General features: G+C 45.5%; 1 protein-coding gene across 1 annotated transcript in view; it reads right to left on the bottom strand.

Moving 5' to 3' along the window:
- Positions 1 to 26,622, bottom strand: part of SLIT3 (slit guidance ligand 3) — a 572,899-nt gene that overhangs the window by 147,698 nt on the left and 398,579 nt on the right. Inside the window, exon 6 of the mRNA XM_079145392.1 lies at positions 3,076 to 3,147. Coding sequence (XP_079001518.1) covers positions 3,076 to 3,147 — 72 coding nt within the window. The remainder of the gene's footprint in view (positions 1 to 3,075; positions 3,148 to 26,622) is intronic.

Genomic DNA, 26,622 nt, shown 5'->3' with positions numbered 1-26,622 from the left:
GCAAGCTCTGGCCATGGAGCTGGGCGCTAGCAGCCGCTCGCTGTTCGTTTTCCTTGTCCTTCCTCTCCTGCAAAGGCATGGAAGCCTTGTGCTTTCCTCTTCTTCCTTTCCTGGTTGCCTGGGAATGGAGGTGGTAGCTCTGACCCTGTCCTCTACGCTCTGAGCTGACCACTTGCACTGGGTGAGATATGCAACCTACGGTCCTCCCAACCTTGCACCAGTTCATTCCACTTCCGGTCAGCGGTTCCCTCCCAGACTCACTATCTAAGTTCTAGCTCAACTGGTGAAACCGACCTCAGCTGTAATGGAAGCATGTTTTCTGATTTCCAGCCACAGGAAGGACAAAATAATGGGGTGATCATGTGAGGAATAATTTCCAATAGTAGTTAACATCTGCAAACTTTCCTTAAGTTAATTTTAAGAGCATTCCATGTCTAACTATGAGTAAGCACACCTGAACCATTACAGTTTGTTTTCTTAATTTGCAAACTTTAAAACTTCAGATACTTAAAAACGACCCTTCTGTGAATAGGGTAATTTGAATATCTTCTGTCTCTGAAAAATTTAAGCTAATGTGTGATGTCCTCCCTTAGTTCCTATTTATTATTTCATTGCTACGACTCTTTACGGTGCCTAAATTGTGATTACAGAGAAGCATTATAAAATGTCGATGTGCAGATGAGACTCAGAAGGTCTGGGGCCGGCAGAGCAGGGGGAGCTCTTTAAATAGAGATGTCAGCCCCAGCCGATTTCAGAATGGCTCGCCATTAAGACGGATGGTTCCAAAGCAGTGTGTCTCTGCTGGAAATTAAAAACCCATGGAATAACTGATTATGATTAATTTTAAGTACTTAGCCATGAGAAGCCAAATGCGAGCGTCTTTAAAACAGGGCTATTGATCTGGCTTTGTTTGGAATTGAAAAGATAAACCAATCAGATCCTGTGGGCTTTTTTGCAATGATGGGGAATGAGAACTTTTATGATTATTTTGGTCATGGGTTTCTAAGCTTTAGCCTGGAAACACCTGGTGTATCTGGGTACAATTTTTTTTTTTCTTCTGGCAAATATCTGAGTAGAGAGGAAGTATCCAGTTTTGTCCTGGACAGGGGTTTGTGCGGGTGAGGGCAGGATCGGGAGAAAGTTCGGGAAGCAGGAGGGACAACATTTAGGGAGTCCCTTCTGTGTAGTGCTTAAGCCATTGCTCCTCAAAGTTGAGGAATAAGATTCAGAGAGGTTAAGAAGCTTAACCCAAGTACACGGTTTCCGGGATTCCCCACCCAGCGGGGCCTGCGTGAAGCCCTCCCCGCCAGCCCCCCACAGCTGTCCTCCGGGCAACACCTCCCAGCGCAGAGAACCCTCCTGGGGCTGACAGGTCCTCACAGCTGTTTGTGGAAGCTGGTAACTTCCATTTTCTGGTCTCGTCCCAAGGAATTTTCTCATCTTTCTCATTCTCTCTGGCAAGGGAGGGGAAAGGTGATATGTTCCTAGTGGCCCTTTGGACAAAGGCTTTCTTTTTTTTTTTTTTTTTTTTTTTTCAGGCAGGGAAAATCACGCCTACCCTTCTCAGCCTCCACCTCCTGAGAAGTCCAAGGTTACTAAATTTGGGCTGGCACACTCTCCCTTGCAGACATGCATTTGTTGCTGGTTCCAGGGTCAGAGTTTGGGTGAGGAGAGACCATCCATCTTAGGAATGACAGCCGACTCCCCCGGCTGTGGGTCCTGCCTGTTCTGAACCAGGAATTCTCCGCTCTCATCCGGTTTCCATAGCTTGCAGCATCAGCATGCCCCTTCCCCGTGATTCCTCTTGGAATCACCTTCCTCGCAAGCAGGGTGGAGGGGCTCTTTCTAACCCATTGCCAGCGTCTTCTGGGCCAGGTGAATGGGAAGGAAGGGAGCACCTACACGCTTTCCTTTATGCACAAAGGGACATTTAAATATATTCATTCATGTACTGATTCAGCTTTCATTCATTTTGCTGGACTCAGACACACGTAACCTGTGACTATGTAATTTTTTTTTTTTTTTTTCCCAAAGGAGGCTCAACAAATCCTCATCTCTTATCATTCACTGGCTGGAATTGTAGCATTGCAATTATTTTTGCAGAATTTGGAAAGGGAAGTCACTCCAAGATGGAGCAACCAACCGCTGCATTGTACAAATGAGAAAACTGAGAATCCAAGAGCCAAAGAGACTTGCCCAAGGTCACACGGCTAATTAGTGGCAGAACTGGGACTGAATCACACGTCTCCTGACACAAGTTCTACTCTGCTTTATTGCTCCTCTCCAGGCTCCCAAGTCAGGGACAGCTGGAAGTGTAGACATGGGCGAGAACAATCAAAATGTTTTCTTACACAATCCAACTTTAGTTTGAATGACCCAGAGATGACTCCTTGCTGACTTTCCCCCCAGAAATCAGATTTCCTTAGTTGAACCACTTGAAAATCCAGTTCAGAAAGACAGCCATACATTTTTCTAGATAAGAAGCCTAGGGAGGGGTGGTTGGGGACACTCTTCTCATCTTTTCCCCTATTGCTTTAAGGTTACTGATTAAAGTTTGAATTTGAACCCAAGATGAGATCCCAGGAGTGATGGACTTTATCAGGTGTTTGGTGTCCCCCCGTCCTGTGCTTCAATCCCTTTCTGATTCTGGGCAATTCCAGCTGACCCTCCGGTGCTAACCCCTCTCTCATTGGCCCCAGAGCTGTAACCTGTCTCCTCGTATGCCCACACTCAGACAGACTCTCCCTGAACGCACTGGTAGGTGCTGGGGGGTGACTCCATCCAGCCCATCGGTCTCACCCAGCCACGAGTACTGTGGGAGCATCGGGGGTGCAACGACTCAATTGAGACTTAATTAGCAGGAACCCCAGTTTGTGGGAGGTGAGAAATCACACTCTGCTGCCTGCAAACACTTTGGCCAAGGTGAGCCAGAGGGATCTCCCGGTTCCCAATTTTAATAGCACTGCAGCAGACAAGCCTCCGCTCGGAGCCCCCCGCACACGCTCCCCCTCTCCTCCCCGCACCGGCACACACCACACGCACGCACACAAGGCAGCGATCGCAGAATCGACTCACAGGATCTCCAGGTCGCGCAGCGCTCGGAAGGCTCCATCTTCAATGCAGCTGATGCGATTGTTATCCAGTTGCCTGTGGGAAAGCAAGGGAGAGCGTGAAGGCTGAGCGGGGGCAGCGCGAGGGCCACCGAGCGCCTGTCCCTCCACCCCCTTGCAGGCTCTGCTCGTCCCCGCCAGGAGCTCGTGCAGAGCCAGCCTGTCTGCCACGCTGCTCCGTCTCTCCTCTCTGACTGTCTGAGAGAACTACACAGACGAGCGCACCAAAGGCTGTCAGGTCTCAGTAAATATTAATTGCGCATTTTTTTTTTTTTTAGGCAGAAGGGAGTAATTTCATTACATTAGGGCATCCAATCCATTACGAGCTCTTACCGTCATGTCACTGAAACAATTTCATTAAGCTAAAGGCCTGTAAATCATTGGAGGTCACTGCTCTGCCCTCCGCGACCTCCCAGAATGCTTTTTCCCCTCTCCCTCGTCTCCCTTTTACTGGAAGTTGCAGTCTTTCTGCTCTGACACAGCGCTAAATCTCAAGGCTTTATCTGCCCAAGAGCGGCAAGGGTGCATGGGGAATATACCAATTCCAAATTAGACTCAACTAATCTAATTTTATAGTCTTTTTATTATTCTAAGCACCAAATGTCTGTGGTGGTTTGATGTCTCCGTGCATTGTTATAGGGCCCATCTGGTAGGTCATTCTATTGAAGCATTTTCTGACTAAATACAGATTCCCTCAAACTGCATCACCCATCATCAACATTAAAGAAATTCATTGATGGAAACATTCATGATGGGAGAAGAAAAGGAATATGGTTATTGCCTTAAAGATGTACCGCTTGCGTTTAAATTGGGGAGAATTAAATGCACCTCTTCCAGGATTCCTTTCTTTATTTCCCTTTCCATCCTATGCGCATGAAAATAATGTGTTTTTAAAAGATGTCTTGACTAATATGCATTCTAGTTGGGGACTGAGGGATTTTTAGTGGAAGGGTAACAAATAGATGACATTTTCTCTAAATCAAAAAATGTATATCTGATGATAAAGTTGGGATATTTCCCATGACCACACCCCATTTCAATATCATATGTATATCTCTAACCCATTTAATTCCCTTCCCAAGCAACAAATAGATGTTATATGGAAAATTATTATTAATACCAGATTATCTATTATTCTTTGCAGAGTACACCATGGTGTTCAGGTGGGAGAGGCTGACAAAACTACCGCTATGCTAAAAAACTCTTGATGGACACTCATTTTTTTCTTTTGTCTCAGAAAAAGTGAGCCCTTCTCGAGTGAAGGGTTTTCCTGCAGCTAGCGTTTTCATCTGTAATTTGCACTCATCTATCCCAAGACAACTCTTGCAGAAGATATCTCAAAGCTACATTTGATAATCCTCAAGGAGAGCCTTATGTTTTACTGGAGGAAGAAAGAATTAAAACTAAACTCTTATCATTGATAAAGTACACAGATGTACAGTTGTGCAAATGCACACAAGTGAAACACACCCCATCAGAATGACGTCGCATGTTTTAGATAGGTTCTGCCACAATATTGTGGAAGACTCAGACGTTTAGAATTTAAAAATGCACAGGAGACAGGTCTCCAGGAAGCAGAAGCAGGCTTCTGGTCGACCAGTTCTCTACCTAGTGTTCCAAGTTCTCGCTGATGCCCACGCATGCGGAATCTGACAGCTCCCTGCTTCTGATTCTTCCTGAGTCGTTCTCCGAATGGATTTGCGGAGCGGCCTTTCCGTGGATTTCCCGTGGCAACAGGGCGGCCGATTCCCTGCAGAGGTTCTACTAGGGCAGCCCAGTGCTACGGCCCGGCTTCTACATCTATCATCAGTTTAAAGGCGATGAATCAACATCCCCATCCCGCGCCAAGGCCACCAAACCTTACCAAGCAGAAATGCAGTGGAATTGGCTTTTGGATCCCAGAAATTGTTCAATGAACATGCTGAATTCGGCAAAAATGGCACCGTCCGCCTAAGTGGAAAAGCATCTAAATCATCACATTGGGAAGCCTGGGGTTGGAGAGGTGGCAATTTGAGGTGCATCTGTTTTTGTGCTAATATTTCAGAGAGGTCCTTGCTATTAGTACATTATTTATTTGCTGGATATGGGATATGTTTTCCATTCTTTTTCTTGAGAGCATCGGAAACCCAACATGAAAAATATACAGAATTTTTCATGGAAAAAAATGAAATCTCTGGGAGAAAAGAGAAAGCCAGGGAATGAAGAGAAAAAACAAAGTGGTAGAAAGACAATGAGCAGGGAAAGAGGAACAGAGTTCTAAAAATCCACGAGTCAATGTGCCATCAATCCTACTGCCCAGGTGGTGTGGACGAAGAGTCTGAGACAGGACCTGATCATTTAAGGCTGAGAACAGAGATGTTGAATACGCTATTAAATATGCAATGTTTAAATATTTTCAGCAACACACCTGGTTGTTTATTGGTAATGGGGAAAACTGAGCTGTAATGTAACCAACTCTGTGGGTGTATTTCATAGTTAGTTTTAATACATATGAGATGTATTAAAATTTAAAATCTTTGAGCTGAAGTGTGCTTTATTGGAGATGTTTATTTTAACTGAGGTTGTCTTTTTTCATTCTTAATCAGACAAAGATAAATCGGATAGGAACTATGTTCCAGTCTCAAGAGTCAAAAAGCTACCCTTGAGATACACCATTTGTTATGAGAACCCAGAGGGACACACTGCCGTGGGGCTCGTCAGACAAATGAATGCCACATGGTCCCACCAGTCCCCATGACTGAATCTCTGTAGCATCTAACATTGGAGTATTCACAAAAAGCCCAACTGATAGCCTATAATCATGCCCGATATTTCACACAGATAAATTAAGTCCCTAAAACAGTAAATGCACACTTGCTCAGATGGGTTTCTTTTTCTTTCATAAATGACAGCTCAGAGACATGAAAGTCCTAAAGCATAGGAGAGGGGAGGCGAAATAAAGGCAAGCCTAGCATTTCTTTGAGGGTGATGCAGTGGAGTGCTCCTGAACCCAGAGAACCTTCTGGAGCTGAGGCCGGAGCATCTGACTTAGTATTTTGCTTCTGTATTCTAAGCTCTTGGGTCAAAGTCCACGCCATGCCTTCGAAAGGACTCATGCAAAGACCCTCTCAGAAAGAAAGCAAAAAGCCCCGGCACACCTGGCACCAAGCACAGAGTCACTCAGGAGGTGTGGGCAAAAAAGGATTCTGCAAAAGTGAGCAGAAAGAACTCAGCATGCTGAGGGTGCCCGGCACCAGGTCTTCTGTTTTCCCTCAGCAACAACACGTATATTTCTCACTGCTGTTGAAACTTCTCCTTACTACATGAATAGGTACCCCAGCACCTAGCACAGCGCCGGGTGGTTCACAGATGGCCACGAAGCGCTGTGCAATGAGTCCTGCTACTGAAGGTATGTCAGGGTTGCAACGCAGCTCTGCAGAAGCAAGCCCCAGGCCATGAACTACGCAGCCCCGCACAGCCGCGGGGCCCTCTAACCCCATGAGGATGATGGAGAATCCCCTCTGAGCCCACACTGGGCTCCACACCCTCCAGGCTCCTGCCTGTCTGAGGCGCAGAACTTGGAAGAGCCTGAGGAGTTCTCCTGGAATCGAGTGAGATTTCCAGAGTCCCAGGTTGAAGCCGAGGGGCAAGAAGGCCGGGTGGAGAAGGCAAAGCAGGTTCTATTTTGGAGGCCACATTCACTGTCCTCTACTTTACACAGGATCCTCAATTTGATTTACACCCCTGTTTCTCTGAATAAGCCAAGAAGCCCCTAAACGTTTCATGATATTAAATAACCGCCCTAATGTCCTGGGGAAGCTCAGGTTTCAGGGAACAATAGGAGTGCTAAGATGACACCCGAGCCCCTTTAGGAGGGAACCCTTGGACCAGAACTGAACACAGACTCCCCGAGAGCAGCGTTCTGACTGCTGCATTTTTATATTCAGAGAATATAAATAAGTCAGAAAGGAAAGCCAGCGTGAGTGAGGACTTAAAATAATCTCCACAGACGACAAACAGGGAGACGGCACTTTTGTAAAAATCCCTGCTCCTCAGCACAGTGTTCTCTTGTCTGCACAGTTCATCTCCTTTGGTTATGATTTCTTATTTCATAATTGAAGGGGATTAGAAATATTTTTGTGGTCCAAAAATTTAAAGAAACACATCTAAATCTTTTTTTTTTCAAAAAGGGTTAAAAAACCTGACTACAATATTAAGAGCAATTTATCTCCCAACAACCACCGAGATAGATAAACAGAGAGGGGGAGGGAGGGAGGGAGGCAGAGAGAGAAAGGAAGAGTAAGAAAATTTCAGAATCTCAATGATGCCTCTGAAGCCCCATGAGAAATACCTGGAAAATAGAAATATCCAGAAACAGGCTCTGGATATCAGGAAGGATTGAGTGCCCTACCAGCACTGCATGCACGGCCTCTGCATTGGGGCACACCCACCCAGTTGTTCCTGCTTCATCTAGATGTTGAGGGGCACCTCCTGGGCGAAGGGTTAAACTTAGCTTGGGGGCACTGTCATGGGGGTGGCACTGCAGAGTCGCTGCAGTCCTTATGCTAAACGGAGAAGCTGAGGCTCAGCACCCTCTGGAGTGAAACCATTTGCTAATTTATACACAGTACAACTCTCTACACAAAATGTGAGAAACCTGTATGAAATTCACAGGGGAAACCTGAGCAGAAATCCCACACAAGTCTGTCTATGGTTATGGAAAACAATGATTAATTAATCTGGAGGAGTGACAGAGTAGTACTAGAAATTGGCACTGTACTAGGTATCCAGGACATAGAATGCAGTGTAAGTCATCCTTTGAAAACATTTGGAAGCAGCTCGCCCAATCTGTGGTTTTACATGTGAATAGTCTTTAAGGTATAAGAGAATGCTAAAAACTGAACTAATTTGAACTTGCCATTGAGGAGATCTGTATGTTGGTACACATGTATATTCTATGTGTACTCTTTTGTAGACTGGGGAGAAATAGACTCTTGCAACTCTAGAGAAAACCGGGGGAAACCTGCTTTCATAAGACATGGCAGAGGAGAAGACCCGAGGCAGCCTGGAATGCTCTCGCTTCTGCCCTGTTATCTAGTTGTCCTCTGAGCCAAAAACAAAAAATCTGGTAGTGCTTCTGAAGGTTGTTTTTTTATGACATTTTAACATTCTAAAAAAGTCATTATTGGAGAACAAATTGTAGATGCTCTGTCTGAGGCTGGCTGGGGTCTTTCACAAAAAAATAAAGCTCAAGGTTATTTTTACTGGCAGAAGGAAAAAAAATATGTTCAAAAGAAATGCATACACTTTATATAATTGAGTACCGGTCACACTTTGTAGGCAAATCAACACTTGATCTAAGAGACAATCTGCTAATGAATTGTCACGACTTCTCATCATTAAGGAACTACTGTAATTCCATATTAAAACAACATCTCAAATGAGCAAAAGGAGGTGAATCTATTATTTTGCACATTTAGTTCATTTGTCCACCAGGCCCAAGAATAGATGCATATAGAAATGTTTACTGATCCATGAATTATTTAAGTATCTGCAAAGATCTCTGTCTACAGAACTGACAACTTTATGCCTGCTTTTCCTACATACGTGTAAGCCCCTCCTATTGCATGCTTGTAAATACAAATGTGTCTTATAAAACAGGCAAAGCAATTGCAGACCTCTGACATTCAATATGAACATATATACAGAGATAGATAATAGATTATTAGCATTCCAAAGATTTCAATGAAGCAAACCTGCTTTGTAAAGGACAGAGTCCTAGCTTTATTAAGCTCTCTGAACAGAATAGCCTGCATAGAACTTACTTGAAAATTGAACAGAAGTCTGTTTTAACAAGTGTCATTATGTGTACTTTGCCACACAGCTAGTGTAATACCTCTTATTTAGAATATAACACATTGCCATTCGACATATACAAATTCCCACCAGGACAGTAAATGCATCCGCTATAGCAGATGCTCCTGGAAGCTAGCTCTACCATAATGCAAGCACTGATGATGGATTAGCAACAAAGAGACGCACCAGGCCTTGGAGAATAAAGGGGTTTCACACGTCGCTGGGAAATATCAATAACTCCACTTCTATGTTTACATACTTTCCTCTACATCGGGCATTTGGCAAATGAATTTGTGCTGCCAAATGCAAGTGGAGAATCCCTGTGAATTGATTTTGCGTTAAGGATCTGCAAGGGGAAGAAGTGGAGTTTCCATTTAATTTGGGCAAGCTTAAATTTGAAACTTTCTGGCACTTCTTGATAAATAAAAAACAACTACAACAAAACAGAAAGTGACTCTAACTAAAACACCCCTATTCACTATGAGAGAACTTCATCTGATTTCCGGCAACTCGTAGGCCCGGGGACCAAGAAAAGCGTGGTTACTATTCACAAATGCATGCTCAGGTTTTAAGACTGACTCCAATCCTGTGGTCACCTCCCATCAGGTTTAACGGGTTTCACACCTAGGTTGACCAACCTGCCTGGGACTTTGCCTGTGTTAGCACTGAAACTTGGATGTCCCATCCCCTGATCCCCTTGGGGCTGAGTCAGTTGGAAACACCTGCAGTGAGGCTGGTAGGAACCCTAGAAGTAGCAATTGTTCTGTGTACACTCGACCTTCCTTGTTGGGAATTGGAATGTCTTTGTAAGAAGTATCTGTGGTTCATTTGCTGGACTTGCTGATGTCATGAATAGTCAGTGGCTGGACAAATCAATGGCTGTCTCCATAGCAATCGGGGCAGGTCTAGGTTTCCCTAGCTACGCTGTGGAGTGATAACCATCTGTGGCTCCTCCTCAGCACAGGCACAGGAGGGAGGGGGGAGTGAGAAACCAGGAAGGTGAAATGTGCTCTTGTTAAGGGGCATGGGAAGTCATCTCCGGCATCTCTATTTTTCACTCCTTTTTCTAAATCAACCAATAGAAACAGGAGTGAGACAGTGAGAGATTTTTATTTCACCACCATGGGGGTTTTGGAAGTTTTCCCATTGTAGATGAGTTAGTCCAACTGTGAATATGACCAGTAAGCAGAAGCCAGAGCAGAGGTATTTCTTGCTAGATACCAGGTGGCACCCAGGTGGGATGCTGGTTTTTGTTCGCATACGGGATTGTCAGCATCATGGCTGTGGGGTGAAGTCACCGATCAACCCAGCCAGGGATGCTTCCCTGACTGCATTGAGGCTGCGCGGCCCCACTTAGACCTCCGCAGACAGATCTTTGTTTCTCTTTAAGAGAATCGCACTGATCTCTCATCTAGAAATGTGGCTATTACTTCCCTGAATTTATTCACACTTCCAACCCAGACTAACAAACCCTTTGGAGGCTTTCAGTATTTGTTACCCATGTTTTATAAAACAGAAGGCTGGGGATTATGGAATTTCAAGTGAGCCAAGTAAGTCATTTCCACCCATTCACCGTCTCAGTTTCTTCATCTGTAAAATGGAGATAGTAGCACTCAGCACCAAAGACAGTCTTACGTATGAATGAGATGCATGTACTTTGAAAACATATTTCTGGCATTAATTTTATTTGCTTTAAAACTAATAACACTAAATAAAGGAATGCATTGTTACATAATCTCTAAAGTGTCTTTCAGCTCTGAAGTTATTTGACTTGAGATTGATTTCTTACAAGATTCTTTTTTTTTTTTTCTTATGAGATTCTTAAGGAAAAGTTCCTGTTCAGTTTTCTCCAAACCCTTCCATGATTTGAGCTTATCCCCTATCCCTTCCTTTTCTATTCTAGACCAAAGAATCTATTGTTTGAGATATTCAATATATTCGAGGGCAGCAGCTCAGGCCCACATGCCTTTCTTGCTTCTCCAGCTGCTGGAAAATTGAAATAGGAGAAGCCACTGAAAATCTACAGCAAAGGAAACACAGATTTTTTTTTTTTTTTTTTTTTGCTTACCAGAAGAACGATGCCAATACAGTGGCATGTTCACGATCCCCACAGGGAAGAACCACAAGAGAGAAACTGCAAAGTTTAACCTCATTGCTTGATGGTTGTTTCCAATTAATTGCCATCAAGTAACGGAGTGAGCGCCCAAAATAGTCAAATGCCACACCGCCTCCAGTGGTCTGACCTTAGTCTGGCACAAACCTGCAGTGACTCCCTGTGGCCGTACTACAAGTCATAACAACAACGCCACCACTATTCCCACAACGTTATGGCCTGTATTTGCCGTTTATTGAGTTGAACATCTTAGATATCATGTGTTGCTCTGGTCTCTCAACATCTCTACAGAAGAGGAAAGTGGGCCATTGGGGTGACATCTTTGAAACTGGTCTTGAATTCAGGTCTGCTCCTAATGGCTGTGAGTGCTGTCACCAGCGTGGCACCATCCCCGCCATGCACCATGCACTTTCGACTTTCCTTGCCTAACTTACGCTGGCCCTTGCCTCCTCCTCTTTGGGGAAGTCCCCCCATCCTTCAAGGCCCCCTCAAAGGACACACCCTCTACGAAAACTTCCCGTGTAAACTCAGGCAAAATGAACCCCTCTCTCCTGACTCTCATGAACCTTTGGTTGTCCCTCCACTCAAACATTTATTCCACAGCAGTAGAACTGTGTGGGAACACACAGGGAAACTGAGGCTCAGAGAGGTTATGCAACATCCTCCAGGGAGTTCACCCTGCCTTCTTGACCCAGGAAGCTCGGGCTCACCCACGACACCATTCCGCCTCTCTCTGGCTTCCCAAGTGCAAAACCCAGGGAGGTTCAAATGTGGCTACGTGGGCTTGACTCAAGTTACTACAGACTGAAAGAGGGTGGTGAGGAAAGCAGGGATCTGCTCTTGGCATCTGTCACTTCCATTGGCCTGCAAGCCTCTTTTCCAGAGATGGTAAGGAGAAGGCATCACCCTCAACAGTGTCCCCTTGTGTCCTTCAGTTAGATGCCCTGGGTGTTCAGGTCCATTTTTGACTTTCAGGTTCACTGAGGGGAGCAGAATGGGTTTAGAACCCATGGACAGGTGCCTGTACCCTGAGGAGATGCTGCAGTTCCAGGTCACCTGTTGGGACCCTTGGGCAGCAGCTTTCCCCAGACTAGGACAGCTTAGTGCTTCCCTGATTGGGAGTATGGCACACTCAGAGAAGTGAACCTCTGTGCTCCGGGCAAGTTGCAAATGGCAGACTTTAATCATGCGATCACGCTTTGGGGCATACCCTCCCCCACACGCGAGACGGGTTTGTCTTCCAAAGGTACACAAGCTGCAGGTGTGGGAATAACTGGGCAGGTCTAACCGCATCGTGTAGTGGGATGTTGGGGGTCAGTGGCCATTAGCGAGGCATCACTCAAAGGTATCTTTGTGGCAGCAGAAGCCAATTAAAGTGTGTCTTGTAAGCTCAGTGTGAGGGGGATATCAAGGCTCCTGTAATTAACTGCTGAAAAAAAGGGCGTTGGAACTCAGCAACATGGACAGTGCTGATAACTGCATTCAATCGAGCTAATGTGCAGAATTGAAATGCCCTAGGAAAGGCCAGCTTGTTTTTTTTTTTTTTCTTTACTATTACTTTTAAGGAATAATGAATGTCCAGACTCACCAGCAACAGGAGAGCAGCTGCCTTATCCTTCTCACCTGCCTCACAGTGCCTGGCACACGGGTGGTGCTTGGTACAAGATCCTAGGGGTCACAGAGATACTGCTTCCCACCCAGTAGGCTGTCACCAAAAGCATGGGAAGCCGTGGGAACTTGGTGAGGATGGGGGCCATTGGAACCCTCCTGCTCTGCTGGTGGGGATGGAAAATGGTGCAGCTGCTATGGAGAGCTCTTGGGGCCTCCCCCAAAAGTTAAACACAGATTTACCATATGACCCAGCAATTTCCTCCCTCGCCAGAAGAATGGAAACAGGTGCTTGGACAAAAACTTGTGCACAAATACTCATGGTGGCACTATTCTCAAAGGTCAAAGGGTAGAACAAACCAAATGTCCATCAGGGGATGAATGGATAAACAAGTTGCCACACACACACAGCAGGGAGTATCATTCAGCCATTTCTAAAAGAAGAAATGGAGTACTGATACATGCTACAACGTTATAGGAAATGCATAAAAGGGACAAAAACCCACATTTTATATAACTCCATTAACATGAAATGTTTAAAATAGGTAAATGCAAAGACACAGAGAGCAGATGAGCAATTACCAGAGGGGATGTGGAGGGAGGGCTTGATGGTACTGAGTTCCTTTTGGTGTGATGAAAATATTGTGGAAGTAAATAGGAGTAAAGTTCGCATACTGTGGATGTACCAAGTGATAATGAATCATAAATTTAAAATGCTTAATTCAGAGCCTAATTCTCCCATGCCTTAGCCATGTAAGAAATTTTGTGTGTCCTTTTTAAAAAATGGGTTAATTGTATGTTATATGAATTTTGCTCCTGGGGTGGGAGTAAAGAACGGAAGAGAGAGAGAGAAAGTTTCTGTATCAGGGAGGAGCTCGTGAGGAAACCACATTGTGAGGGTAATTTCCCTGCCAAACGTCACAGGGGAAAGAAGGGAAGCCTGGAACAGGTTACACTGGACAGGATGAGAGGGCGGACCTGATTCTGTCCGGATGTGAAAAGGAATATCTTGGCATCCACAGAGCAAAGAGAATGAAGGACAGAGACATGGGTAATTTAATCTACCTACTTTGGGGGTTATTTATAGCAAATATAAAAAATACATTCTTTCTAGCTTGCTTTGGGGACACTGCCAGTCACTCTGTCTGCAAGAAAAAACAGTGTCAGTTTACACAAAGAGTGTGGGAGGGAAATCCCACATCAAGTATAAACATGGCGGATCAGCCATATTTGACACAGGTAGTTCAGCAGAGGATATCTCCATTTCAGAAGTGAAGTTCCTGATTGTCTCTTTGCCCTCACTCAGGCTGGTTCTTTGTCTTCCTTCTCAGGGAAGGTTACCCCTGAGACCTGGCCGTGGTGCTGGGCAGAGAGAGAAGCACATTTGACTAGAAATTCCGCGCCAGGCTCGGGAGGCCTGTATGGGAAACAGAGATGAGAAAGGCCTGCAGACCAGAGCAGCCCCATGAACGCTTCCCATGGGCGCCAGACCTGCCTGAGTGCAGGCCAGTTCTCCAGCCTTCATGACCAGGGTGTCCATCAGCCTGAAGAAGGGTCTACTTCTCCTGATTCCAGAAGAGGGAACTAAGGCCTTGTGGCCCTCAATGAGGTCCGCTGCTCCAGAGGGTGCCATGCCGGCAGGAGGGGTTTTATCCAACGTGACATGCTTCAGGGGGAAAGCAGACCCACAGCAGGGAGCTTGAGAACCAGAGGGCAAGGGTCTTTGATCTTGCAGGTTGCGGCCTAATTTTTCTGGGCTAAAATGTCCCTCTCAGTGAAACGGCACTGACACTAAGAGCCTGGGCCTCCAGAGCTGACGTTCAGGGCCGCTCGGCTTTTGCCCAGGCCCTGCGCGCGCACGTCTCGACCTCTCCATTCTGCTGTAACAGATTCTCTCCGAGGAGATTTTGTTTTTAATGCTGTGTTGAGAATGTAAGTGTCACTTCCCTTCTGTTTGGAACAGCTAAGTGAAGGGCACTCTGGTGGACTGGAGGTCTGCACCGTAGGTTGGAAGAAAACACAGAGTGAACGGACGTGGTATGCATGTCTGCACAGAAAAGCACCTGGCTTGGCGCCCTCCACGGTGCTCAGGTGGAGATTCCCGCGGGAGCCCTCAGAGAGGATGCCGCCAGCTCTCACACGTCTGCATGGCCGGGGGACTCCAAATGTGCGCCAGGCGCACGGCTTCTTCAGCTCCCTTCCTTGAAGTCTCCCCTTCCTGCTCGGCTCCCCCAAGTCTTAGATGTAGCATATTTCTCTCTCCCATGAGTCACAAGACAACTTTTAAAGAGCATCCCATAATGTTTATAGCATTCAATACTTTTTCACCTTTAAGAAAGCCCAGTTGAACTCTCACATCCAACAGGATACTGGGAAAGTGAGATCTAGAAATGGGGGACGTAGGCTCTGATGGCAGAAGGAGAGGGAGCCACCCCTGCGCTCAATCTACGGGATGCAGAGGCCTTCCAGAGATGCCCGGGGAGACTTCCCTTGAGATTCCCACCACAGTGCAAGGGAAGTGGGTCCTCCCCACTCAGGAGGGGATCTTTGGACCCACACTGCTTTTCCTGGCAAGTTCGTCCTGTGTTTACGTCCTCATTAAGGGCTAGCTCTCTAACTGTGGCTTTGATGTGATAAGAGCCAGATCCTTTCAAATAGGACCTGAGGTGGAAAAAAAAAAAATCCTCATTTCAGGAACAAAAGTGCTGTTTCTCCACCGTACAGACTTTGCTTGTTCAGCGTCCTGGGCTTTGTCCTGCTGGGCCCCTGAACCAGCTTCCTTAGTTGATGGGCACCCAGCCGCTTCTTAGCACCCTTAGCTGTTCCTGGCCTTGGACTCCAGTGCAGACGGTTACCAGTAGATGAGCCTTCTTCTTATACTTCCTCAAGCTCCCAAAGCCTATTGGATTTTTCGGTAACAACTTCTTTTCAAGTTTGTCACCCAAGGTTTCCATTTCCATCCCAGGTCACTCGCTTGCTGTCCTGGGCATGCACATCCTGGGACTAGTCTCAGCACAGGTCAGGCCCATCTCCATCCCCTGGAATGCAGTTCCCACACCCCAGTTGAGAGTCATATGTGAGATGTGGAAGGGGTGATTGTTGATGAGAATCTTCTATAGACGGAGAGTACGCAAGGCTCAGGGTGGTGAGCTCAGTAGCCCTGCTCCAGCAAGGGATGCCTTCTCCGGAACTTCCAGACTGAAAGTTCTGAGTGCGCCCGACGCAAGGAAAGGGTTGGATAATCAGAGCTAACATTTCCTTTGCCAATGATGGATGGCCACATTGGAGATGTTTCCCATCTGCTTTTTCCTTGGGTCAGCACTGTGGTGGAAGCAGGGGGTGGAGGGACGGGGTCTATTTCAGTCACGATGTTCTATACTAACCCCTCCAAGAAGAGAGCGGCCCCAGAATTGTCTCTGTACAAAAGGTTTGCATTAACTGTAATGAAGCAAATGACAAAATCAATAAAGCAGGAATTGTGCAGCTGTCATAAAGATGATGTAAATCTAGGGTTCGCGATGGTTATGAAGCTATTTAGAATTGTAATTAAAACCAGCACCATTTTTTTCAAGATAAAAGCCCCTTTGACAACCATAAATGCAAGCTACAGGAAATTTTCAACAAATATATTCAAAATTAATGTATGGCACCGAGATGGCATAAATTAACGGAGGATAATCCATAAGCCCAGTCTTCAGAATGTAAGAGCACCGGGTAAAGAGATTTCGATTTCACGTTTGGTTTTCAAGCAATGTGGTTTTCAATTTTAATCAAGTTAAAGCTTGACAGAGCACTTAGAGCCCCTGAGTGAATGGCAGGTTTCTGACAACCCCTCTTCAGTGGGGCTGAAAATGCTGTCTCTGTATTTGCCAACTAGAGATCTGAAGGGACTGGTTATTTTATGCATCTCACATATTCCAGAGAAGAACCCAGGGTTGTGTGTGTGTAAGAGAAGACGATCTCTTTGTTTTATTTGGGAGATGGTGTAGGAAGGGAAGGACGGATGTAACTCGAAGTCTTCTTCTGTGGACTTATTTTCTGAGCCCAGATTCCAACTGAAACACCAAGAGCTCTTGGGAAACGACCACCCACCTACCCACCTACCCACCTGCCGGAATCAGAGCACCCCCATCTACCCTTATGTCATTAACAATGCTGTGATTTGGATGTAGAATATCTCCCAAGGGTCTGTGCTTTAAAGACTTGGTCCCCAGAGTGTCACTGCTGGGCGTTGGTGGAACCTTTAGGAGACAGAGCCTAGTGTGAGGTCCTTAGAACACAGGGGGCATGTCCTTAAAGGGGACTGTGGCACCCCAATCTCTTCTATAGCTGCCTCACTTCCCTGAACATAAGGAAAGCAGTTGGCTCTGCCATACATTCTCAGCATGATGTGTTGCTCTCCCCAGAGGCCCAAAGCAATGGGGTCATTAGATCTTGGATCAGAACCCCTAGAATTGTGAGCCAAAGTAAACCTTTTCTCTTCAGAAATTAATTGCCTCAGGTATTTCATTATAGTGATGGAAAGCTAACTGGCATAAACAATTTGTCTTTAGCTTGTATGGACTGTAACTTTTCTGAAGAAGATTCCAGGCCTCTGGGATGATCGTAACTATAAACTCAGAATATTGGTGTTGAAAGTGATTTTAGAGATTGTTGGGTCCAAGTTCATTATTTCCAGCAGAAGAGGATTAGAGAGAGGATGAATTAGTTAGAATCATAAGATAGCATTTGACAAAGAAGTCAAAGCTTGATTATTGATACCACATTGTTTGGGGGAGGAAGAATGACACAAGAAACAACGGTGGAAAAAGTAGGATCATAAATGATGACTGAATTGTGTCTTCAGGCCTGAAATGCTGTAGAATTCAGGGATGCTTGTTCTCTCAATCTGATTTGGGCTTCAATGTGGTGAGGAGGTGGGTGCTCAATGGATAGAAATTGAGAAGTTCCCGGGATTTACAGGTATATTCATGTTTTTTTGTTTTCTGTATTTTATGGTGGTTTGACTTCATGCAATGGGGAGGCTGTACAGGGGGGAAGAACTTGCCCCTTCCAGAGCTAGCTAATTCCTAGGGATATTGAACGACTGTCAGTGAGTTCACATTGCACACATAAAACCAACCCGACCTGGGCCCAAGACCTCAACCACCTCCTTCATCTCACACAAGCCAATATTTTCCCTGCCCTAAATCAACCAGAAGCCAGGAACTGAACAATTAGGGGCAGCTTCCATTCCCCAAGACCCGCTGGAACTATTCCAACTAGCTGGACCTAAGTTGTTTCCCCTGCCTGCATTTCCCACAGAAACCCCAGCAAAGGCCAAGGCTCCCATCTCCCCTGGCACCTGCTTCTGCCTGTTGACCCATTCTAGTGGCTCCCTGCAACCCTGCATGGCATGCCACATCTGTCATTTCTGAGGGAACTGTGAGTAGCATAAACTTTCCTTTTATGGCATTGACTTCTCTGTGTCATTCAGTGCCCCAACATGGACAAAGGACCCCAGGTTTTACAGACAGTTCCTACCGACTTCTCAAATGATCCTGGGCAAATTTAGTCTACAGTTCTTAAAAGGAGTATAGATTGTGCGATTTATTTCTTAAACCCTTTCTAGCTTGTAGAACGAAGTGAACCCCAAGTCCTCCATTCAGCGGGCAGAGAGCCAGCTGCTGTGGAGAAACTGTGTGCTGGCCAAACCACTTCTCACAAAAGCACCTCTCAGATCTGCTGCCGAAGCAAAATGGGTAAAGGAAGAAAATCATTTTTGGAAATCTAATTGCATTAAGTAGTGATTCCAGAAAAAGCTCTTGGACTGATAGTTTACCAAGAACATTCATCTTCTGTGACAACGAATGACCAGCCAAGAAAGTCTGCACATCCACATCTCAATTGTACTGGTCGACAGCCGGCTCCCCAAAACTGTACAGGGCCCTCTTAACTGCTGGCAAGATGCTAACGTTGCGAGACATGTTCACGGTGGACCCAAATGAAGTTCAGAGCCAGCCCTTGATTTAGGGTGACCTGAGACATATAAAGAGGGTCTGAGAATGTTTGATAGAAGCCTTTTGATCTCTAAGGGGCACAATGAAGCAGCCCTTCAGGTGCCTGGCTTGGAAACCTTGGTATTTCAGGGGGCAGGGCAAAGATGAACCCTTTTTAACATCAGCAGCAGAGCATCATTAAAGGGCTGTGGGAGATGTAACTGGAGAGACCAGCCTTCCCTTTAGAGAGAAGCAGAACCATTTCTCTTTAGAGCAAAGCAGAGCTTCAGTTGTGAATCTTGATCTGGGGTCTATTCATTTTTCACGGAGCTAGAAAACATGTCTCAAGCTGACACAGGGTCAAAGGAACACTTTGGGACATTTAAAATAGGGTGGGGGTGGGGGGTGCGAGAAGAATGGAGGAACTTTAGATTTTGAAGAGGGAAATGAGAGGGAGGAGGGGGTGGGGGTATGAAAGATGGTGGAATGAGACAGACATCATCACCCTATGTACGTGTATGATTACACGAATGGTATGAATCTACATTGTGTACAACCATAGAAATGAAAAGTTGTACCCCATTTGTGTACAATGAATCAAAATGCAGTCTGTAAAAATAAAAGAATATATAATAAAAAATAAAGCATAGAAGAGAAAAGTCACATAAGGGAATGGGGACAGGAACATTTGGGTAAGGAGAATTTTGGAAAATTACTTTAGTTTCAGCTCTGTGGCATGTCTTAAATCTTAAGTATAGAAAACTCCAAAACTGACGACACCTAATCAAAGCTTAGCCGGGTACTGTCTTCCTTACTTCTAGTACTTTGGGCTAAAGCCCATCACTCAGGCATTCCTCTCTCCCTACCCATTTCTCTTGTCTTTGACTCCTAAAGAGCACCTAAGGGAAAGCTGGGTCTCATCTTCTTGGTGGTCTGGGCTTCTTAACAGCGTGGGCTGGGAGTGAAAAGAAGAGATACTGTGAGCCCAGCCGCCGGCAGACCCACGTCAAGCACCGGCTGCTCACAGCGCCACCAAGGTGAATTGCCCCGTGACTCAATAGCTGTAGTTTCCCAATGAATCTGGATTTTTTCAGTGACCACACACAACCAGGATTCCACATGGAACTTGGGTGTGGTGGTGTCTTTTTAGAAAAAAGCAAGCAAGCGTTTACGGGTTTGTGAACTGATTATGCTTAAGTAGACAAAAGCGATATTCAACCAGTGATCTAATTGACATTTTACTTGGGCAAGAGAACGGGGGACGGCCCTTCAGCGGGCAAATTCATTTTCCAAAGGTCATGGGGTTGACTGCTGGTGATTTGTTGTTGAAAGATATTTCAGGGCTGGTCAAGGCCATAATCAGAGACGTCCATGGAATACAAATAACTCCCCTCACTTGAACCTGGCCGCCACAGCCATGGGTCAGCATGGTTGTACTTTCACAAGAGGCAGTGATGGTAGTTTCCAGTTACAGAAGGTCAACTGGGCCAGGGACAGAGGGGGCACAGGTCTGGCCAGCTCAGAGTCCTTCTAGCTCTTGCTGGGGAAAGTACCTTCTTGGCATGGGACCAGAGAAGTGAGTGAAACAAGAGTGCACCCATTCTCTGTGCTGAGGTCAGATGGTCTTGAACACAAATAATTTTTAATACATAAATACATATGCATGATAAAATGAAGTTCAAAGAGTACAGAAGAGGGGAAAACAACCTCCCTCTGGCCTTGTTCTGGAGATTGCCTTCCCAGAAGCAAATGCTGTCAGAGTTTTCCAGGAATGTGTCTCTAAGTATCTAACATTTACGAAAGCATCTAGGAACACACGGAAGTACAACTGTCCCTCAGTATATGTGGGGGACTGGTTTCAGGACCTCCTCAGGACACCGAACCTGCAGACGCCACGACCTTACGTACCGTGGGTTGGTGATGGCATGGAGCCTGTGCCTGTGCTCTTGCACACTTTAGATAATCTCAGATTCCTCACAATACCTAGTGAGGCACAAGAGCTGCACAGATCGTCCTTAGACTTCATTGTTTAGGGAATAATGACAAGAAAAAAGTCTGCCTGGCTTTAGTACAGACACAGGCTTTCCCTAATATTTTTGATCTGTGATTATTGAATTGGTGGATGCAGATCCTGGATACAGAGGCTGAGTACATTGTTTTAAAAACATAAATGTTAAAAAAGTGTCCAGACCACTCTGCACCTTGTTTCTGATGCACAAATTCCTGTTTTGTATCACATGCAAAGATCAATCTCATTCCTCCTAACTTCACTGTAAGACCATACCAGGGTCTTCTTCTACCTAGTGTCCTACTGATGGGCATTTGGGTGGCTCCAATGACATGTTGTACAAATGACATTTACCTATATATCTTTGGGACCTTGAAGGAGTCTATCTCTTCATAAAAGTTGAATGGATAGACTGAAGAGCACGTGTATTTTCAGTTTGTGCTGTTGTCAGGTCACCTGTGAAGGGGTCACACCAATTGTTGATCCCACCGTCAAGGTCAGAGGCTGCCCAGCCCTTGCCAAATCTGTGTCCTGTGAATTCTAACCAGGCGCTCAAAAAACAGTCACCTCTTTAATCACATCTGAATTTCCTGGGAAGGAGCTGGATGAGCTTTGTGGAATCAAGACGGCCGTGACCAACAGGCACGGATGAAGCCTTTCTGGGCTAACTTACCTTAGCTCCTACCACACTGGACATGGCACGCCCCCGCCCGCCCGCTCTGCTCTTTGCTATCATCATTGCTAAGTAGTATATGTTTTTGTAGAAATATTAAAAAGCAGATAAAATGAAAAGTAAAATAAAATCCCTCTTTATTTACCCTAGAGACGTGAAAACACAGCACACAAACCTTTGTATAATTGAACGTTGGAACCCAGAAGCCCATCAGTGAGGGCAGGGGTGAGGGTTGGAGTACACCCATTGCAGTGGCTTTCCACTCCGACCACACGACATAAGCCGGATGCTGAGCGCAAGAACCTGTCCACACAAGGCAACTTACTCCGTGATTTATTCACGTGAAGTAGTTCTAAGGCAAAACCGTCCTGGCAGAAAGCAGATTGGCGGTTGGCAGGGTCCGTGTCTGGCAGTGTGTGTGTACTGTATGGAGGTGTGAAGGACCTTTTTGGTGAGGTGTCATGAGTATTCACTTGTCAAAATACATTGAACACTATGGTTGGGGGCATTTTATAATAGGTAGATTATACAGCAAAGATAAAATCAGATAAATTTCTATCACTTATAGATAACTATTGCTAGCATTTCAGTTTATGTCCTTCAGACTTTTTTTCATGTAGATATACACACATGTTAAACTATATTCAAACTCAATGTACCTTTCATTTTATTTTATTGTTTTCATTAAATGGGAACATGTGTTTTGGTAATTGCTTTTTTTTTTACTAAAATATTAAAAATGTATTGGTTACCTTGTTCATGGTTTAATTCCTGCCTTGAGCTATTTTCTTGCTCTGAACAGAAGCTGTCAGCAGCTTCACCTTCCCACCCATCCCGATCTTGGTGAGCATCCTCCCAGGAGAGGGAGGGCTTGGGAAAGCTCTGTGCGTCTTCCTTGGCATCTCTTTCCCATGCCCCTCTCTGTCTCTCTACAAGGTGTGGGGATGAGATGGCCGCAGCAGAGGCAGCAGCTCACAGCCTAGCCAGGGTTATTTCTCTGAGGTGCAGTTGGGCCAGACTCCAGCCACCACTTGTGGGGCGCTCACAGGGAGAAACCCCAAAAGGCTCTCAGGAAACCACAGCTCCTCCACCCTGCGCTGTTTTGGGAAAGCAAACCTTCCAAGTCACTGAAAGGGAGGCTTTGTTCTGGCTTTGCTCCTCTGAGACCCTCCCAAGTCCTGAATCCATTGTCATCATGTGCACCTCCTCCTTGACAACATTCCAAGGGATTGACAAATTAAAAGCCACAAAGGCTAGGGTCTGAGGCACAGAGGAGTCAGTGTGGGCCACCTCCATTGTCCCTCTCTTCCCCAGTCCTGGGCAGGTGCCAAACAGCCCACCCGAAAAGTCCGCCTGCTCAGCAGAGACTTCTCCGTCTGCCTGGAGTGCTCCCTTTCCGTCCTCCAGGCCGCTGCACGGTTTTAACTCTGGATCGATCCCCCCACTGTTTCAAGAATCTCTAATAACCCGAGTCAGAGTGATGCAGGTTCATATTTTGGCTCTGCTGAGTGACTTGGACAAACTACCCCTCTGGCAGATTTTAAGTTCTTTCATCTTTAAGAAGGGCGCCACCCACCACTCTAACTGGACTGTTAAAATACTTACATGAGATAATCATAATGAACATTCGAAATGCTTACGATGGAACACTGCTAACTGCCTTCTAAACAGTGTCTGATGTAGGTACAACCTTTAGTCTCCATGAAGAAATTAGGGGGAGAGGAGTCAGCAACTTGGTCAAGACCCAGGGAGAGGCTGGGCCTCAAACCACTTCTCTCCCCATTTCTGGGCCAGGTCCTAGTTCAGCATGCTGGCTGTGCGCCACCATTAGAGTCAGCAGAGGAGGTGAAAAGGGCAGACTCCTGGCCTTGACCAGGAATTAGGATTTAGAGCTCAAGAATCTGCATTCTTGGTAAGGTACAGGAGATTCTGGACCAGGCCGTTCTCAAAGTATTGCACATGACTATAATGAAACAACGCAATGATTACAATTATTAGTTTGTGCAACCCTAGTCCAGAATCCTAAATTCTCCAAAATCTAGCTCTTTAAATACCAATATGACACTGCAAGTAGAAAATTCCACACCATGAAACTGTTTCATCCTCAGAATTATTAAAAATACTGGAGGGAATAATTTTCAGGCTATGTATATAAGGTATATCTGAAACATAAATCAATATTCTGTTTAGGTTTGGGTCCTGTCCCCAGGATATCTCACGATGCATATGCAAGTATTCCAAAATCTGAAAACATCTGAACTCTAGTTGCAAGCATTTCAGATAAAGGGTGTTCAATCTGTTCTTAAAAATGCAAATGCTGAGAAATTCTAGGGTAGGCCAGGAATAAAGGAAGGAAGTTATAGGAATTTTTGAGTCCTCAACTCTGTTCTGTTTGCAAAGAACAGGCAGTCAGTGATAGATTGAGATGGCGCTAGTGACAGGAGAGTCACACAGATGTGCATGTATTGGGCAAAAATCTGTCTAAATAAATAATGATGAAGCAAAGTAAAGAAAGCATCAATTCCTCAGGGTTTGGAGGGTGTGGGATGCTTCAGTGAAAAGAACCACTGGTATTTGACTTAGAAAATAGCAGGTTCCCATGAATGTATGAGTTTTTCAGGATGAACCCAACTACTGCATAAAACTATAAAGCTCTAATAATATATAAATAAATAAAAATAGTGCAGAGTCACTCACATCAGGAGTGGGCTAGGTTCATCCCCGGATGTTGCTAACCCCATTCCTGGCAGAGTGTTTGACCTCAAACACTCTAAGTCAGAGGTCCAAGGTCAAATCTGCCCCCCCCCCCCCGGTGATTTGATTTGACCTGCATGGTGCGGACACTCCCTATTTAGATGTTCTTTTCTTTTCTTTTTTCCTTTCCTTCCCTTTCTCTCTCTGCTGTGCTAAGATTAGACCCAGGGATTTGTGCATGCCAGGCAAGTGCTCTACCACTGATCTGTCTACGTTGCCAGCCCAATGCTCAGTACGTAAAAAGATTTTGTATTTAGTGCCAATATCTCAAAATCAAATGTTTGCGTATAGTTGCTTAATGTTTTTGGTTCTTTCAGAAAAATATAAGTTGTTAAGACTGGGCCCTAAAGCACCTGCTAGAACAGACTGGAGTGATGGTTAGACAGAGCACACTTCATAGTTACTCCTGAAACAGCACCCAGGCTGCATCCAACTGTCACTTGTCAGCTTGCGATATCTGAGTTTATAATCCCTCGTTGAAGGGTTTAACTTTGACACATCAGATCAGAGACAATTCCCAACACCACCAATCCAAACGTTCCCTTTCCTCCAGTCCCAGTATCTCCACTGTGAGGTAGCCCCTCTTTGCATCAATGAAAGTGGAAGGATATGTGAGTGTGGGGTGCAGAAGGGTAATATTTATTGAACATCTACTTTGTGCCAAGCTCTGTGGCTATGTTCTTCCCACGTGTCATCTCATTTAACTTTTACTTTTAAAATTATGGCTCAGGTAAGGGTTAACCCAGAACTGGGTCTGGTACCTTGTCAGGGCTTTATAAGTACTGATTCTCTGGTTTATCCAGGAAGGAAACACAAGGAAGAGAAAGCAGAGAGCCCAAGATTCATCAATTAGTGAAGCACAAAGAGGAAACCCCAGTTATTCCGTCAAAGACTGGAGTCTTTCTAAGGTGAATCGTGGGCTGGTAACTCCTCCTTTAAATGAGTGTACCTGATAATGGGACTCTCTAGAAGCTTGTAGGACAAGTGAAACAGCACTGCAGGAGACAGAAAATACCCTATGTCAAAGAGCGAAGCTGCAACTCAGTCCTGACCTGCTGTTTCCATGCTGGGCAAGGGATCCAGTGCTAACACACTGGATTTTTCCAGAGAGACTGGAAGTCCATATTCCAGGCAAAATTCACTTCTTTCTCCTCCTTTCCCTTCCCTCTTTACCTATCTTTCTTTCTCTTGTGAATTTAAACTGTTCTCTCAAATGGTGCATAGCATAATGGTTCAGGCGACAGATTCTAGACTTGGGCTCTCTGAGTTCAAATCCCAGCCCTGCCACTTCTGAGCTTTCTGTGGAAATCACTTCACTTTTATGTGTCTCTGTTTTATCACCTGTGAACTATTAATAATCACAATGTTTTTGTGAGGAGATAATAGAAATTGCTAAGAATTGAGTCTGGTACTTAGTCAGGGCTCAGTTAAGGACTTACACCTAGTAGCAGAGTGTTTCTGTTTGGGGAAGCTGCTCATTTCTTGAGGCAGCCTCTATTCATTCTGAGTGGGGGTCTGGGAGGACATATGGGCACTCTTAATCAAATTATGGGCTTTCATAGAAATCCCAGACATATACATTATCCCCAAGCTCAACAAATGCCTCTACAAGCAGAGAAAGGAGTGCCACTCTCATGACAGAACGCTAACTAGCTGCAAAATCGTGGGCCTGCTGCTAGACCCTGCATGGGTATACCAAACCTCAGCCACTGGTTACTTATTTGTCTGCCTAGCTAGTTTTTCTGACAGTTCAGCATCCAAGAACTGATCACAGGCATTTAGAAGTGATTCAATTTTGTGCACTTGTGCCTGGGACTGGTTATAGAGACAGTCTTTAAAAAAAATGTTACAACAGCAAATAATAGCTGCAGATGCAAATGGACACATTGTAACACACCCATTTACAGAGCTGAGCACTTGTGGCAGTCAGGGAAACACTTTGCTCTGGCATGGCCTGGGCGGTGCAGGTGGATGTCACTTCTGATATAACCAAGCTGCTCTGAAATACTGGCTTTGTAAAATACCTGCATGCACCCCGGCATTGTCAGGGCCCAGAACGTGGGCTCTGAGCACAGCTCAGGCCCTGTACAAACAGCTTCTTTATTCACCCGACAAATATTTTCTGATCCCTGGCTGAGCAAGCTTTGTGCACCCCAGCCTTGGAAACTCTCCTTCCAGTCATTTCCTTCAGAGGCAGAGCAGTTTAGCCAGGGCTAAAGCAGGAAGAGAGGGTGAGTAGGAACACTGGTGCAGAATCCTGAACCAATCCCCAGGAGGCTGAAGCCCTCTGCCTGTACCAGAAGACCACCTCTCAGGTAGCATCCGACTTTGCTCTGCTCCTTTCCACCAAGGGTGGAGCGAGCCCGGCCCAGCCCAACCCCTCAACCCTGCTACAAGTCCAGCTTGGCTTCCCGTTTGGCATTATCCCGATACTGTGTTCTGCAGCCCCTGCCTGCTGCTGGCTTTGTGATGCTGCTGTTGAGTTTATCTCACTGACCAGGCCTAGCTCCTCTCTGTTCCTGACTCCTGGAAGACAGTCTCAA

The sequence above is a fragment of the Sciurus vulgaris genome (genome assembly GCF_902686455.1).
Source record: "Sciurus vulgaris genome assembly, chromosome: 6".
Taxonomy (NCBI): Eukaryota; Metazoa; Chordata; class Mammalia; order Rodentia; family Sciuridae; genus Sciurus; species Sciurus vulgaris.
The sequence above is the reverse complement of the archived record's forward strand: the minus strand, read 5'-3'. Positions and strand labels throughout refer to the sequence as shown.